At 40.5% G+C, this 17,640-nt stretch overlaps 1 protein-coding gene across 1 annotated transcript in view; it reads left to right on the top strand.

Annotated features, from left to right (window-relative positions):
• Positions 1-15,152: 15,152 nt before the first annotated feature.
• EFCAB2 (EF-hand calcium binding domain 2) overlaps positions 15,153-17,640 on the top strand; it is a 28,848-nt gene continuing 26,360 nt past the window's right edge. Inside the window, exons 1-2 of the mRNA XM_053972408.1 lie at positions 15,153-15,174; positions 15,542-15,781. Of these exons, the coding sequence (XP_053828383.1) occupies positions 15,153-15,174; positions 15,542-15,781 (262 nt within the window). The remainder of the gene's footprint in view (positions 15,175-15,541; positions 15,782-17,640) is intronic.

Here is a 17,640-nt window from a genome sequence, read left to right as displayed (position 1 = left end):
ATCAGACATCTGCAGTTTCTGAAGATTTTTTTTGTGGCTTGCCACATATATACATTCACTAGAGTGGAGCTGTGAACTCTGGAAATTTAGGTAGACTAAACCCCTCTGCACAACAGTCAGTCTGTGGAAGAGGAAGTAGCATTGTAAATCAGCTTCCAAAAATATGGTTCTCCTGTGAGAAAACAATGTGGAAGAACCATTTCAATGGAGTATCAATTAATCTCTCTAAGGGACTATTACAACATTCATAAGTAGGTTTTAAGGTTGACTCTCAGTTTCAGTGTACCTTTCTGCTCACATATGAAGACACATATGGTCAAGATATGTTACTAAACCAAATCAATCATGGAGACAGGAAAATTCACAACTGGCAGCCACAGACCAGCTCTTGCCTAATGCAACTTTTCTGTTCAACCTGACTTTGAAAATACAGCCCCCGCTGATGTCCAGATAACCACCTTTTTGGGTTGGTTTTCTCTCCTGGTACTTATCACTCTTTGTAGTACACACAGCACACGCCTATCATAACTTTACTCTTTAAGCTTCTTCAGTACATCTTTCTCCTTTCCCTCATAAGATGCTCTTGCCAAAAAAGAAAAGTCACCACACACTTTTTGTGGCACCAAGGTACTGCTATCTCTTAGACCATCTCCTCTGTCCACTCAGTTCACAAAAAGTGGCTTCTACAGATTGGGAAGGCCATGCTAAAAAGCCCACATAAACCTCCTAGAATTTTAAAGAATATTTTATGGTAACTAAAGGTACTACCATGGCATGCCTTAAATCTGTATAGGCAAAGCTGAGTAAGTGAACTCTTTTAAAATACTCATTAATACATGTTAGCATGCTTTCAAGATGGCCACTTCTGTGTGACACTCGGCTGGAGCCCAGATAGGTAGATAGACCCTGAGTAGCTTTCCCTGTTTGGGCACTGTCCTGGCAATCCTACAAGGCAGCTGTTACAAAATCTTGAGGTCTGCTAAGCAGACTCCAAAGCACCAAAAAGTATCTTGGAGGGTACAAAACTGCCTTTCCTCACAGTCTTGGTTGCAGCTCTCTTGGCTTTTACCTTTGGAAGCAGAATCCCAAGTCTAGCTACTTTTCTTTTAAGCCCCAAATGAAGTCAGCTCAAAAATGAAAAGGAAAACTTTAAGACTGAACACTATATCATCTTTAAAAGGAGGATAAAGAAATGAGATCAGAGGTTTGGTCAGTTGATTCGTTTTAGGAAGCTGCATTAGTTGGGTTAACTTCACTGTAGAATGCTCTCTGGAAGGAAAGACATTTTGTCACAGACTGCTCTTTAACCCACTCTGCTGGAGCAAATCTGCTCAACCTTTCTTTTTTTCAGGCTGAGGGAAAACAGCATCATTTCATATGAAAGACTTAGCAACAGAAACTCTACTGACAACACACTAAAGCAACTGCTAGCAAATGACTACAGGTAATTTCCTAGGAAAGCATAGAAAAACTCAGTGAGTCTCTTACAAACTCTCTGCGAACAATTATTTGACAATAAACAGCAGAAGAAAAGCACTGTCATGTAACCTTGCTGTTCCACATCCATAGGCTAAGAATATTTCTGGGAGTGCATCCTGGCCAAAAGGCAGGCAGCCCTTCCAGCACATATTATGCATCACAACCAGGTATCCCATCAGGTCACGCTGTTCTGAAGGAACAGTGCCAGTAAAGTCAGGGAGGAGGAGGGTCAAAAGTTTTCTAAGGGCTTTCTGCTGTAAGGTACCTAATCCAAGAGTTAACAAGCTGCTAAACTACCCAACTAAGATTTTCTAATAGGAACATAAAGCTATCCTTTCAAATGACATCACACCAACATGTTTCGAACAGCATCCTGAATTATCAGTATTTGCAATCCAAGGCTTTCTATCCTATAGCTTTTCCTGTGTCCTCAGACCCATGTGACTGCTGAGTTCATTACGGGGTCAGGGCCTCAGTGAGATTCTGGATTTTATGACTTCTTTTTCATACAAAAGAAAATAGAACTGCCTGGCAGCTCCTCTATGAGACAAAGAATCTGCATTTGTTTCTCCTGCTTTACATACCAGTAAAATAAGAGATCCTCAACAGCAAAAGTTAAGAAAGTAAGAAGCAAGGTGAGCACAGCATGCCTGTCTTAAGAAATAACTGTTTTAATAATCCTATTATCATAGACAGGACAGTGTTTCTGAAATAAGAGTTGGTTGCTGTGTGACAACAGTGTGCTTGTCTATCATTTACAAACTTGAAAAAATTTACAACCAAAAGTATCATTAAAAAGGAGTGAAACCAGACATGCATTTCAAGCACAAATCTCACACCTTCAACACAGAGAAGAGGCAGATTGTCCACAATATCTAGAAAGATTTTTTTTTTTTATCACCAGTATGTTCCACATGGGAAAGTCTCAGATACTCTAGTAAAAAAACCCAACAAAATAACCACAAAACACTTGAAAAATAAGAAATTACATGGAGAAAGCTCTTATAACTGATCAGCTTTAAAGGAAATTAATGCAGAGCATTCAGATGGCAAATCTTTAAATGAATGCTTAAAACCAGCTTCTTTTTCTTTATCCTCTCTTTCTTCTCTGAAACTGGTCTCATCACAAAAGCCAACATTTTTTTTTTAACTCCATAGTAACTAACTCTAGCCATCCCTATCCAAGTTCTTAGGCTTAACAAGATGACTTTCTACCTAATGCCATGGTTTTGCAAACAGCAATAAATCAGAAGCAAGTTTTAAGTCCATTGTTTATTTGAATCATGCTTATTATGAGGAAATATTTCTGGTAATATTTCCTTTTGTTCCTTTGTACTTCTCACTTGCTGATTTATAGCTTTCCCTATATTCTTCACCCATTTGTATGTATCTCAAATACTTTCATATACTTGAAATACTTTAGCATAATGATGCAGAACTTTGCTGGAACATTGAGAAATCTGGCTTGAGCCTGACCTGCGCTGGCAGCGGATTGCAGCTTGCAGCAGCCCACATGAAATGAGCTGAAAATCTCCGTCTGCTTCCAAGTGAACGAGGGCTGCTTTGGAGAGCTCTACCCCAGATAACCCCCAAACTGACAGCCTGGGAAGAAAGTGAATGAACATGGGTGCTGAGTCACTTTCCACTTTCTTTGCTGTGAACAGGTAACAAATCCGCAGAAACCCATTTGGATACTCAGCAGAAAAACTTGTGAAAATACCCCTCCTCTCATGCCTTCCTCCTCCTCTCCCCAACACACAAGCTGTTACTGGTGTGATGGGGGATCACATTGGAAGCTTGTGCTTTAGGACCCAGGGACAGAGCATTTCCCTTTGCAAGACAGCTAAATGAAACCCTGCAGGAGCCAAGAACTGGTATGCACTCATCACCCAAGCCAACAGCGCTTTGGGCCCCATCTGCTCGGGAATAAGCACTTGGAGACCAAAGGTACCTCTGAGCCAAGGCTGACACAAGAAAGTGAAGAATTTGGTTGGGATGTGTACTATGGCTTTACTGGGAGTCTGTGGCTTTCAGTCAGAGGGTAGGAGGGAAGAGAGTGAAGTGCAGGAGCTGGAGGAGCCCACCCTGTGTGGGCTGCAGGAGAAGGGCTGGTGGAGCAGCAAGGAGCCTGCCTGCACACACACACAAGGCTGGGCTGTCAGCTGCCTCATGCTGGGATGCTGCAGGGTTTTTTCTTGGGTAGTATCCAGAACAAGTTTGAATTAAGCAAAGTTTTTAAAAAAACATTTTATAAATACCAGTGGTAAACATAGTGCTCTTCTAGAATGTGTTCTGGATTTTAAGCATTTTTGTTGAAAATTGAAATTTACTTTCCTTCTTTATCTAACTTACTACTTTTTCCTTCTGAAATAACTTCAGAGATTCTGTTAATTCTAGAGAATATGAAAACTGAGAAAACTCCTTAGAAGTAAGAAAAGAAAATTTATGAAACAGTGTTCCAATTAGCAATAAGGTTGCTTATTGCAGGGCACCAGTATCTCTTAAAACCCTAACAGCCTCTTTTTCAAAATTAAAAGATTTAAAGCTGGGTAGCAGTATATTGGTTTTCCCCTTTCTGCCCTTTAGGTCTTTTTGAAACCACATTTGTAAGGATAAAGAAGTATTTTCTTTCAGTACTTTTAACAGTCTGATGTTTTATCTGAATTGGAAATTGCATTTCATTCCTGTCTTCTTTTTTTCCCCCCAGTCTTTACTGTGGCTGCATCTGCAGAAACTGGGGGTGTAAGAGAGGGAGAAGTGTGATTTACACTGGTGGAGCTTACTGCTGAACTCACTGGTGTTGTGTGAGGTAAAGCTAAGCACATATATTTGCCTTATGATTGGGATAGAGTATATGCCTCAAGACTGAGATTTTTCCATTAGCCATTTAGGTCTGCCGATATTTTGTATCACTAGATCATCCTCTCTTTAATTTTTGTTTGGTTGGTTTTGGTTTTTGTTTGGACCCCCTACCCCCCCAGAACTTCAAGGTTCTTTATATATCACTGTGACAAATACAATTTTTCTACCTGACTTTCTATTTGGAGTTTTACTTTCTTTTTTTTTTTTTCATTTTCCCCTGATGCTTCTGTTTCAACTATTTGATTGTGGGTTTTTTTCACTTCTGTTCTTCATTTTTGTTCTACTTTAAAAACCTCTCATTTAGGTTTCATTCTAATTCTTCCAACAGTAATACCTCACAGATCTTTTTCTTCCCAGTGCATATTTCCATCAGTTTTTCTCTGCAGATAGCACGTATGCTCTCTCCAGCTTCCAGAAATTAGCACTTTTATTCTTGATTTCCAAGTGACAATATAAGTGATTAATTCCGTGCAATTATTTGTGATCACAAAGTTGACTAAAAAAAGGGCTCTTACAAGCTAGATTTGTCTGTGAAACTTTATGCTTAATATAAACCCAACTCTTATTTGCTGCAATCCACCAGTCTATTGAAAGATGTGGGGGGATGGAGAAAAGGATTTGGTAATGGTTCTCCTAAAAACAAAAGATATCCTTCCAGCCACTGAATTGCTGCTGATGGCACTGGCCCCTCCAAAACCAACCACACCTTATGTAGATAAGATGGCAGGCCAGGAGCTTTGTGTGATCTGTGAATTTATGGAGGTCCCCCCACCTCCAACTCCTTTCTAACTCTGATATTACTGAAGATTGTCCCTACTGAGAAAAATACATGGGTATTTATTTCTTTCAAAGTCTCAGATCAGACATTCTCTCTGTGTTTATCATTTCTGAAATCTCTATAGGGAACCCAATAACTCTAGGCTTAGGCTGATAACTTTATGCATTTATATTTTTTTATATAGGTTGTAAAGTGTCATTTTTTTAATATAGGTTGTAAAGTGATAAAAACAGAGCTCTGAACATCAGCTTCTTGCTTCTGCTACCGAATGCAAGTAATTCACAAAGACAAAAACCCTCCTTTAGTCCTTTCTGGGATTGTGCTGTATTTACTGAGGAGCTCCAGTCACTCTGGGAATGGGACTTCTGAAAATATACTAAAAAATTGGCTGCTAGAGTTGTTTGGGAGAACACGAGGTTCTCAGACTTCTGAAATTTTAGATTAGCAAGATCATGTGTATCTCCATGGCTACCAGATCAGTTCATGAGCATCCTGGCAGATTTCTGGTAGCCATTTTGGAAGGTCTCATAATGGAAATACTACTGTGGCCATGCAGGCATGCTGGGGAGACCAAGAGAGGTTGGACCAAATGACCCCATCTGTGGTCCCTTCCAACCTTAACCACTCTGAAGGCTGTAAATACTTGACCATGAGTTAGAAGGGAGAACATGTTACTGCACCACCTTGTTATTTGATCCTGTTAGACATGCTGGTGTCAGGGCTAGAGATCAACAGCATGGTCAGTTTAGTGTCTTGGGAATCCAGCGATCACGGGTCTATCTACAGTTCTGTGAAACCTCGACTTCTAGCATGCAGGTATTTTGCTATGGGAGGAGGAAAAGTGGTGGTGCCACTGAAGGGAAGGCTTCAAGTATTGTGTCTGCTTCCAGAAGCATCTTTGGATGTTAAAAGAGGCACACAGGACACAAAAGGAGAACCTCTTCAGAAGGCTCAGCACTTGGGTATGCCATCTGTACCTTCAACGCATCTTGGGTGCACCACGCTGCACATAAAAAACAAACCACTTGCAAAGGAGATGGGGAGAGAGAAACAAACACTATGTTAAATTTATCCTAAAATACACAACACTGATACTCAGCCTACAAGCAACAGAAATACGATATAACATTTTTCAGGTGGGGCATACTGAGCTCTTGGAGGTTGGTTCTAATCTGGTGAACAACTGCACATGAACATTCACTTACATGTCTTGGTCTTTGAAAAACTGAGGTTAAAATACTTATCCAGGCTGCCAGTTGAGGTCTGGTAACAGAGAACCCACACTTACTAATTTCAATAGCAGATTGCCTCTAGTTTAGCTACAGTGGTTTAAGATTTTAGTGTCCCAGCAGCTGCACTGTTTGAGGAGTGACAAAATGGGATGTGTGACCACTCCGTGGGCCACAGCTATGTTTATCAATTTAAATTATTAAATATGCTGTGCTGTGTTGAACAGCCAAGGTGAGGGGAAAGGAGGTGGAAGGAGACATGTCAGGACATCCACACCCACTGTTATCAGATTCTTCCATTACAGTGTGAGAGATGTGAGCTGGTAGTAGAAGGTAATGTCACTAAGAGACATTATTGTCTCAAACCACTGCCACAAGGTTTGGTCTTCAGACTTCCAGAATTTGTGATTTAGTTAAAAATTGGACTCTGTCTGGTTGAGTTAATCTGAACTGACAATAACTCCAGCTTTCAAGGTGTTACTGATATATATAGCAATGCCAATAAATACTGTTGTATCATGCAAATATATATAAACCTGATAAAAACACTACTCTGTTTTAATATATATTTCAATAAGCAATTAGAAAAAAATCATTATCTTGCACTGTAAGTGGTACCACTTTTAGGTTTATTTCCATAGCCATCCTATTCCTGAGTGTAAACCATGGTGCTAATGAAATAGAACTGGGAAGAGTTTACCTTTCTAGAGTTTGCAGATCCAGAGTTTTAGATGGATTATTAAACTTGTATTTCCACTTTGGAAAGTTCAGTTATCAGGTAAAACTTACATATATATTAAGTAGTCCATTTTTACTATCCTGTGTAGTCTTAGACATGACTTCCTTAAGTGAGGAGGTCATTGATCAAAGCTTTCCTATGCTTTAAATCTTTATATGTTGGAATAATCTTACTGACCTGTGTGTGATCGGTGTGTCTGACAAACAACTGTCTCATCAGCAGCCATGGCTTAAGCAGTTGTTGCTCCCTACATTATGCTGTGCATGTCTTTATGTGGCTAGTCAGCAAATGAGAACTCGTCTCACAGAGTAATAACCCTTTAGTACTTTGTGGCCTATTTGTATTTCCTGAGTTATTTTTCAGGTTGTTTGTCATTTTCCTGGTGTGGTTAATTGCATAGTTTCATAAATTCTTAAGTGATATAGCTCTGAATGTCCAAACCAAAGACAATTTAAATGGCTTTATCAGGATGCTTAAATGCTTCTTCCTGTTAAGTCTCCTTTATTTGCATCTGTCTGCGGTGTCTGTTAGAATCAGTTTAGCATGTTGCAGTTTTCCCTGTTCCTTAGGGCTCTACATGTGATAACTGCTTGTCCTTTAGTCCCCCAAGGCTAATGTCCCTACCATGTTTTCCTTTGCAAACACGCACCTCTACCTTGCTGCTCCCACCTAGCCATTTCACTCCAACAATCCAAATGAGGTAAGATAATAAAGCTACAGTTATTTGGAAATGATGACCAGTGCACTCTATTGAAGGGATGCATTTTCTTTTCAGAGCTGGAAAAGGGATTATATGTCAAAAACCACTGTGTTGTTGTTTTGTTTTTTTTTTTATCCTCCGATCTGTCAGCTAGTCTAATAAATGATTATGTTTCCTTTTCCAAGCTCTGCTTTTGCTTCCTTGATGCACCTTTATGTGAATGGAGCATGACTGGATGACAGTTCAGCAGTCATCTGATCTGGGAGAAGGCAAAGTCAGTGATGGAACAAAGGCCCCTTCTTGGAGGATTGCACCAAAAGTGTCAGGCTGCTCCTCAGTGGCAGGTCTGTGTTTCCTCAGCCTCTGTCAGTTGTTCTTACACTCTACTTTCTGGTACACTAGCCCAGCTCACAACCTGGTAACCACAACCACAAAAAAAAAAAGTATTTTCTAGCTGAATCAGTTTTCTCCTCAGATCCTTTCATGGCCGTTCCTTGGGTCATGGCAGAGAAGGTGATACAAAAGGAGATGATGCCTCTGCTTGTACTGGCACAGTGACTCAAAAACTCACCAATACGAAGTATTTGTTATTGCTCTTACTTTGAGTAACTGTGTCTAAATGGTGCAGTAGACAAACACTTCCTATTTCTAGATTTATGCCATATCTAAATAGCTGCACTGGCAAAATGTACAAGTGGAGGAGTGGTTTTGATAGCTTATTTTCTCAGCTCCCTAGAATGAAGAATACAGCAAAATGTCAACTCTTTCTGGTAAAATTGGCTGAACTTCAGCTTTTGACAGTCTATCAGGCTATTGTGGTATGAATATTTTACATTTATCGCCAACGTGCAAAGTCTCTGAGCACAGATTAGATTTTCCTTAATACAGGTATATATCTTCTTGCCACAGTGCATCCAAGTTCCCTATCCCTCATGAGGGAATCAAATAGTTCAATTTCTTTCTTATTCTGAAGGTATAGAAAATATTTCTGGGATGTATCTTAGTTCTGTTTCTTTTTTCCCCTCTTAAAATAACAATGTAACTTTCATTTTACAGTAGTAAGTCTGTGTAGGAAATCTACAAAACATACTCTACAGTATCTCTAGTTACATCAGAGTTAACTTTATTTAAATTTTGAAATACATTTGATATCTGCAAAGTTAAAGCTTATATTTAAGTAATAAATGAAATTCATGAACCTGGAAAAATAAGCTAACCATGCAATTAGTCTTTTGAATAAAAAACCACTGAGATGAATGAGAATTAAGGTGGTGCTTATGCTATAACACTAGGCTTAATCCTCTGTCATTTGTGTTAGTGGAGATGAATGAATTGTGAATTAAGATCAGTCCCCCAGACCTTAACTTTATTCCCACTGAAATTCTGACATTAACCTGAGCAGGTAGCAGGGTCAGACTTGTAAAGTAAAATCCTGAACGTGATAATGGGATTTGTTATGGAAGATGATTTTCTCCCTTACTATCCTACTGTAGATTTAAAAGGATAGTGTTACATCAGTTAACTAACATTGTCTTCACAAGCAGATGGTCTAGATTTTTTTTTTTAATAAATGAAGATTTGCATTCTGAAGAAAGTAGAATAATCAGAAGTGCTTAAATTTTCTATACCCAGGTTCATTTCGGTTTTGATTATTACTGACTTAGTGAGTACAACAACATTTTCATGCCCAAATAATCTTGACAGGTGACAGAAAAGGAAGTAGTTCTGCTACTAGTTCTGCTACTCATGAGCTAGGAAGATTTTTCTAAGTATTAAAAAGTACTACATTATGTCTCAACTAATTAAGGGCCATATATGATCACTCAGATATATAACCTTTAGTTTCTTCTCTCATCCCAAGGTTAACTACTTTCGTGTTGTGGTTGACATCTTTGTAAAATGTACTTTGGGCTTATTTATCTCTGCTATGGCCTTTATACTCTTAAATTGCATGTTATGATATAGCAAACAACAAAGTAAGAACTTTTTTTTTAAAGGTTAGCTTCACAATATTTGTAACATAAATATAATTCCATTATTCAACAGTCCCATTCAATTACAATTGTCCAAATGTCAGTCTGCAATCTTGAATTTGTGTTTTCCTCATGAATCTCTATTTTTAAACAGCTTCTAGATAACCACATTATCAGGGGTGCTACCTTAAATATTAAATAATTATCAAGTAATCTTTTGCTTTTTCTAAAAACAGCAAAATGAACCTTCTAGGACATGTCAAAACCTGTCTCTTTGAGTATCCTTCCTTCTAATGAGGCCTAAAGCAGGTGCTCAGTGGAGAACCACACAAATGACTATCTTAAATACTCTGTCTCTCAACCTCCTACAAATGGTTTGTGATTCAAAGATCTCCTGAGCTAGGGATGTTATAAAGTATTTCCATGTCTTCAGTACCACTCACAGCTTTTTCTTCTTTTCTTCATAAGTGTGAAAAGTCAGTGATTTGACAGCATGTTATTGAGATTTTTTTTTTTGGCATGGTATTAAAACCTGGAAAGAACTTTCTCAAAAGAACAGAGAAGGGAAGAATGGAGTTTTAATGGCATTGATGTTCCCAACATCATTGCTTTTGCTTCTTGCAAGAGCAATTCTACTGGCATTATCTCAGTACTCCAGAAGTCTCTCATTTCCAAATTCCAGGCTGCTGGCTGACACATTCTAGGCTCCAGAGGAAGGTCTTGGAGATGGAATGTCTTCATCTGAGGAAGCAGGCTTTCTTTGCCCTTTTTCAAGGGGTTCTTGAGCTTGGCTCAGCTTTCAGTGGCGAGCCCCTGCTGCCTGTGGAGCATGGGGAGAAGTACTCATGGCAACCCATGTTGCTAGGCAGATGGATGATTGTGTTTTGTTCCTGCTACCGTGTTCTTGGGGATCCTGGCTTCACTTCCAGATATAATTAATGGTAATAAAGTCTGAAGGTTAAAATATATGGATCTCTAGGGCCATTTCTGTGCCTGGGTGGGATGGGGAACAGTATCCTGGCACTTACACATAAAAGAAAGAGCTTTTTTCTGCTGCACCTCTTTAGGCATAGTCCCAGAGGCTGAGTACTGCCAGCAGCTCCTTGACATTGAAGAATATTGCTGCAGTAAAGAAATGCTTCCTTTTTCCTAGCAACTAATTTTTAATGTATGTTCAGTCACTTTTCCTCAAATGCAGCTTTGTTGAAGCTGGACAGGAGGAGCTAAAGATCCATAGGATTGTAGCTGTTCGTGAGCAGTAAGAGATATTTGCCAGGACAGTTCCAAAGCCATCCCATGGACTGAGAAGGATTTGAGAAGCTGCTATTATCAGCAGCCTTCAAACCTGATTTTACCCCTTTTTTCCTTCAATGCTTTACTTATGGACTCAGAGAGCCACTGAGCTTTTTCCCTCCAAAAGAACATCTCACCCTTCTTGCCTTCCCCTCTATTTCTTCCTCTCTTCTAATTGCAGGATCCAACTTCCTGGATGTGCTGATTGAGATGCTTGTCAGATCCTTTTCTGGGTTTCTTAACAGGGCAGAACACTGTTCACTTTTTGATGGATTGTATTTTTACTACCTCTGTGACTCGTATTTGCCCTCAGTGAATGGCAGAGCCAGCACAAGGTAGAAGGAAGATGTGCAGCCAGCAGGAGGGAAGGAAGGGCAAGACTTGGATCCTCCCCTTTCAGCACTGGTGAGCTCCATATGTGTCAAGGAATCATACGCTGACATTTTATTTAAGAGGTCAAATTTTGGGCTTCTAGGTTTATTACCTGTATAAAAAGTACAGCAAATTATGCCAATTTATGCACTTTTATGTACAATTTATGAACATTTTGCTGTTCTGTAGGTGAGAACAGGAAGAATTATTTTTTTGAAAGAAAGCAAAATTATGACAGATAAGGTTAATATAAATATACCAGAAGCCTGGAAGAGGTCAGGAAATAATGGAGGGCATGCCTGTATGTCTGTCTCTGCCCACTCTGTTAGGCTTCTCTTCATCTGCTCCAAGCATCAGATCAAAGCCTGCAGTTACAAAGAGAACAAGCCGGAGGAGAAGCTGTCTTCCCCTCCTACACATGAAGGAACGAGGTAGTGCTCTCAAGTGTAATTTACCTAAATTCTGTAGGGAAAGATACAGTATAGGCAAGGAACGACAGAGTCTTTTTCTCATTTTTATCTGGTTACTGTGTATCATTTGGGTGAACAGCTAGTGTTTAGCTAATACTCCGTTTTGAAGAGTCTGTTTCTGAGTCACTGAAATCAGCTGCTGATCCCAGAGGAAGAGTGGAATGAAGGTACACTTTGGTCATTCATGTCACATTGGTGAAAAAGGGTACAGTGACATGGAAATGCCTGCTGAACAGCACAGCTGTACCCCTTTAGCTGCAGAGGAGCTATAGGTAAGAGTCCTGCCACAAAATCATAATTATCCACCTACTTTCTCTGTGAAGAACAAATGAATAGGCTTCTTTGTGTCTTCACTTATATGGTCCCCAAGGACCCACAGAGGGAGTCCTATAGTGAAGGTCTTTAGCAAATGTTTGGAGCAAAGATGTGTTGAGATGCTTGCAGCCCTGAAGCCATGGGGGGACACAGCTTTGTAGCTTTTTGTTATTATACCTCCTTGAACTGTTCTCTCTTAATGTAATTTCTCCCATTTTAGACCTGTTTTTTATTGCTGAATAACATTTCTGAACATATGCATGGAAAAGATGCAAAATGTGTGATAGGACCCTGAGAGCTGAGAGGAATGTATGTGATGAAATTAGGAGTGGAGGTAAGGGAACCTTATGTCTATGAGACTTCAGTGGATTCACGCTTTATATCAATGATGCTGGATTCTTTTATAATTTTCCTGAGATATCTTCTGACATTTTTAAAATGAAAAATCACAATTTTAAAGGGTATGTTCTCTTCAGAGGAACTCTGTAAAGATCTTGCATGCAGCAGCTGATATTTCAAGCTGTTGAATTAGTAGTTCTGGGTTTCCTTTTGTACTTGTCTGTGCCAAAATGTGATTAGTTGTTTCAGCCCACTCATACCCTTGGTTTGAGGTATCTGTGCATTAAGTTAAAAGAGAAACAGCTATATGGTTCAGGTCCATATATCAGGTATTTGATCTGCATTATAATTGTTAACATTTTTTTCCCTACGCAGATTTTTCAAGATACATTGCCAGGAAATTTTAAAGCAGTGAGTTCTCATTTTGAACTGCTTTCTCATTCAGTATTTTGTTCTGGTTCTGGAGACAGGCAAGACACCAAGGCCTGATGTTCTAGGAACTGGGAGAATAAGGACGTTTGGCTGCAAACTACTGGAAGCAAAAGGAAACTCCAGGCTAGAGCAGACAATGCAAATGAAGCACTTTGATTTACAGTAATTGTCCTGAGTGGAATCTCAACAGCACAGGCAGGACAGTGCAAAATGCTGTTTGCTGAAATTTGTATGAGCTCTGAGTCAGTGAAGATTCTGCATCTAGGCTAAAGTTATCAAACTTAACAAGTTTGATATGAACATGCAGGATTTGAGCAAAGCCTTTATATACTCACTACAACACTTTCCCCAAGGAGCTATTCTAGCAGCTCACGAGGGCCAGAGTCACTGGCTACAACAGGACATAGATGTTGTGGTGTAAATGACATGTCATAGCTGTGGTACACTTCACGATTTCCCCTTCCTTCATCAGCATTTACACACTGCTTTTCTTACCATCCCTCTTGGAGGAAACAAAGATTAGTGCCCGTCAAATAGGAAGGGGTTGTGAGGAAAGCCAAGTGCAAGCCCTGGAGAAATTGCTGGGAAGATGTTAGAGGTGGATGCCCAAGTGCAGTTGCTGTCTTACCATGTCACAGTTGCAGTGACTCACTTCCATTCAAAATCTACTATGAACATGCAATAATCTCAATAAATATGCACAATATGCAATACTTGTATTTGTTTTAAAACTAAGAGTTGTTCATATTTTGGGCATGGATTTGTAATGAAAACCCGAATAACAAGAATAGGATTTTATTAAGGATTTTTTAGGGATATGTAGTAAATACTTTGAATTAGTGTAGCATTTGTAGAAGAGCTATAAGTGTCTATGATGAATGATCTGGAAAACGATATAAGAAATCTAATGCTGGGCACAGTATTCAAGAACATGAAATTCTACATTTGGGCTAGGGGAGGGAAGAGATAAGAGAGGTCCATGCTTGCCAAAACAATGTATTTTGCACTTTTCTCCAGCTTCAAACATGTGACTGACCCACCATCATAGATGTACAGTCAGGAAAGACAAGTTTTCTGTGTGGAGTGGTTAAGAGAATAAGAAATAGAACCCCTGTAAGACTGAAAGATAAAGGTTTTTTTCTTCTGCTGCTGCATCCTCTAAATTCATCTGCCATGCTATTCTCTCCAAGATTTCTGTTAGCAATTTGAGAGGAAACAAATCTGTACTTCTGCAGTCACATGTAGTTTAAAATATTTAGTTACTTTAATAAACTGCTCAAGTCAGTAGGTAACCTTTCAGAGGGATCAGCTTTGTTAGAGAGCATAATCAGCTGTTTTCCCAGCAGAATAAAGATGTATTCTCTTGGGTATCTATTATACCCTCTTTGCTTTGAGCCATGTTCAATAAAAAATGCAAAAATAAGTGGCTGAAAGGCAAATAGCAAAAGTTAAAATATTATAAAAAAGTGAGTTTTTTTTAAATCAAAGAAGCCCTGTTTGTGCTATTTTTGTAAATTTCAGGCTTCCATGAATATTGAGAACATCATTAACTGTTTGTTTGAGAGGTGAAATAGAGTGTGCGAGGAGGAGTCATCCACGCTGGCTTTGCAAAACTGAACATCTGACAAACAAGCACCTGCTGTAGTGACGACAAGGTTTTAGCTCTAGGAATTTCATAAATGTTTATTTTGTAGGAATATATGGTTTCATCTTGCCAGAATATTAATATTTGTATTTTTTTCTACTTTCATAGTTGTTTTAGAGTCAGAAGAACCAGGCATCGCGAGCCTGTCTGCTAGAACTCACAGCTAAATTTAAACTGTACAGTTTTATTTAATATCACTAAGACGGAATATTTTAGCTGTTTTGGCGTGATGGCATTTAGAATAAAATGTTCTTTCACTTTCTAAAGCTCAGACACAAGGAAATCTCCGCAGCTGCTGGGGAAAGCTGTATTTTTAAGAGAAATGGAGTCCCGTGCAGTGGCAGGTTGAAGGGGTTCGCTGGCTCGCTGCCTGGAAGGGCGGAGGGGTGCAGTGGGGGCCGTACAAGGGGCTCGGACACACTTCCACCTCCTCAGCCCGGCGGGGAGCGACGCCCGACACCCGGCGGCGTGAGGAGAGGGCCCGAGCAGGCCCGCGTCGCCATGGCGACACCGCGGCGCTGCGGCCATGGCGGAGAAGGAGGAGAAGGGTAAGGCCAGGGCCGGGGCTCTCGCCCCCCGGCGGGGTGTGCGGACGGGCCGGGGGCCGGACGCCACCGAGTGAGGCCCGCCCGCCTCAGGCCTGCGGCGGAGAGAGGGGCGGCGGCGGCGCGGGGAGCCTTGGCTGGGGCTGGTGCTGGGGGAGGCGCACAGACACTCACCGGGGGACACAAGACTCGCATATATACATACTGAAATGCATACACACACAAACACACACACACACACACACACACACACACACACATACACATATGCGCACACACACACACACACACACACACATACACATATGCACACACACACACACACACACACACGTTTGTGTGTGCGCGCGTGTGTGTGTTTGTATTGCAGTCTTCGACATCCTCTCGAGGGGAAGAGGAGAGGCAGACACTGATACCTTTCCTCTGGTGCCCAGTGACCGGACCCGAGGGAATGGCCTGAAGTTGTGCCAGGGCAGGTTTAGGTTGTGGATCAGGAGAAGGTTCTTCGTTCAGAGAGTGGCTGGGCACTGGAACAGCTCCCCAGTGAAATGGTCACAGCACCAGCCTGACAGAGCTCAAGAACTGTTGGGACAGCGCTCTCAGGCTCTTGGTGAGATCCTGCGCAGGGCCAGGAGTTGGACTCAATGCTCCTTGTTGTCCCTTCCTGCTCAGCTCATTCTGTGATTTTAGATATGTATGTGCACATACCTGTTTGTGCACATTGTGCATGGATGTGTGTATGTAGGTACGTGTATATGAAAGCACACACACGTACATATTTACACAAACAAAATACACTCCCTGACTTCCCATCCCGTTCAGGGTGGCCACATCACTGTCTCTACCTCAGGGCAGGGGGTTGCTCTGCAGCACTCCCTGCCACAGGGGGTGCCACCAGCTGCCTCTTGGTGCTGGCAGCCTTATGGTGATTTTGCCACCACACAGGGTGTGCCCAGACTGGATGGTGACAAGGCTGACGCCCTTGTCATGGCATTGGGTGGCTGCCAGGGCAGCTGGGATGGCTGAACCTGCTGCTGGCTGATTGTGTCTCCTCGCAGTCGTTTCTGGATGCATTGGGCTCTCTCTGCCAGAAAAAAGTAATCTCTGCTGTTGATAGCACCATGGCTTATTTTTGGAGGCCACTGTGTTCTACTTCAGGGAGTGTTGCCAGTAATTCTGTTTTATAGGCTAGAGGTAATTCCTTCTTCAAGGATATTCAAGTATCATTTCAAGGAAAACATATATTCTGTAAAGCCCATAGTATTGTGACTTCTGAAATCCATCCTTTCTGTAACTAAACTTGTGTGTGTTGCAATAGTTTGCAAAGTCTGAACATTATAGTTGAAATAATACAATCAATGGATTATTTAATAATTTTAGGAAACAATGCATGTTGCAGAAAAATCTTTTGTAAATGGTTGCTGTGGATGGTGCTAAATGACTAATTTGATTTTTGTAGAAGTATTTCTTGCTGCACTTTGCAACATAGATATCCTGAAGAAATTAAACAGTAAGACATGTAGCTTCCTTGAGGACGGTTCTTAAAGTGTATTTTTTTAATATTGTTTTTAATTTTTGTTTAATCGTGTGGAAGCCTATCTTTTGCATCTTTCTAGTGTTGCAAATGAAGCTGAGGCACAGTACTGGCAGAGGCAGATAGAAATTATAGGATAATAGCCTAGAAGTCTGCTGAACCATCTGAGATGAGGGAAATAGTATTGGGAAGCCTGGCTCCATATATTTTGGATACCTATATGTATAATATTGAGATTTTTGCCATTTTGTCAAGCCACAGCCAGAAACACTTGGAGAAGGAATGGGTTTTTGATTGTTCGATTAAAGACTTTTAACGCCTTTCTTTTTGTAGTTTCAAAATGAGACTACTTTGTAAGTTTAATTATTGTATTACTAAAGACAGACTCTCTTGGGGCTTTTTAATGTTTCATGTTTTTTAACATTCTATGCAACACTATTCCCAGTAGAGCATCAGATGTCATCTTCTAGAGGAGAATTGTAGTGTCATCCTAAATGACCTTGACCCATAAACTCCATCCCTGGCCTGACCAGTGGATCATGGGAAGTGACATACTGGACTTTAGTTTCTTGTCTGTAGGATGAGGACAATAACTCATGTCACTCAGACAGTAACTTCTGTCACTCACAAGAATCCCAGCCTGCTATTAGGCAGACCAGTTGTTTATTGCCTTATAAAGGTGCCTCGTTGCTGTAAACACGGCTGAGGAGAGCTAACAGTCAGTGTCTCATTAACAAAAGCAGTCCCTTAAGACTAAGTCACTTACACCATTTCAGAATTGCTATTAGCCTTCCTGCTGGTAGCAGTTAGAGGGTTAATTAGGATTCTCCGATTCTGGATTCACACATCGATTGTGCTTCCCTCCAGCAAGTACTCCACATCCATGCAAGCTGCAGGTTTAACTTTATTATGCTTCAAAGTAATACCATTAGTTG

The sequence above is a fragment of the Vidua macroura genome, chromosome 3 (genome assembly GCF_024509145.1).
Source record: "Vidua macroura isolate BioBank_ID:100142 chromosome 3, ASM2450914v1, whole genome shotgun sequence".
Classification (NCBI taxonomy): Eukaryota; Metazoa; Chordata; class Aves; order Passeriformes; family Viduidae; genus Vidua; species Vidua macroura.
Note: the sequence above shows the minus strand (reverse complement) of the source record. Positions and strands in the feature narration are given on the sequence as shown.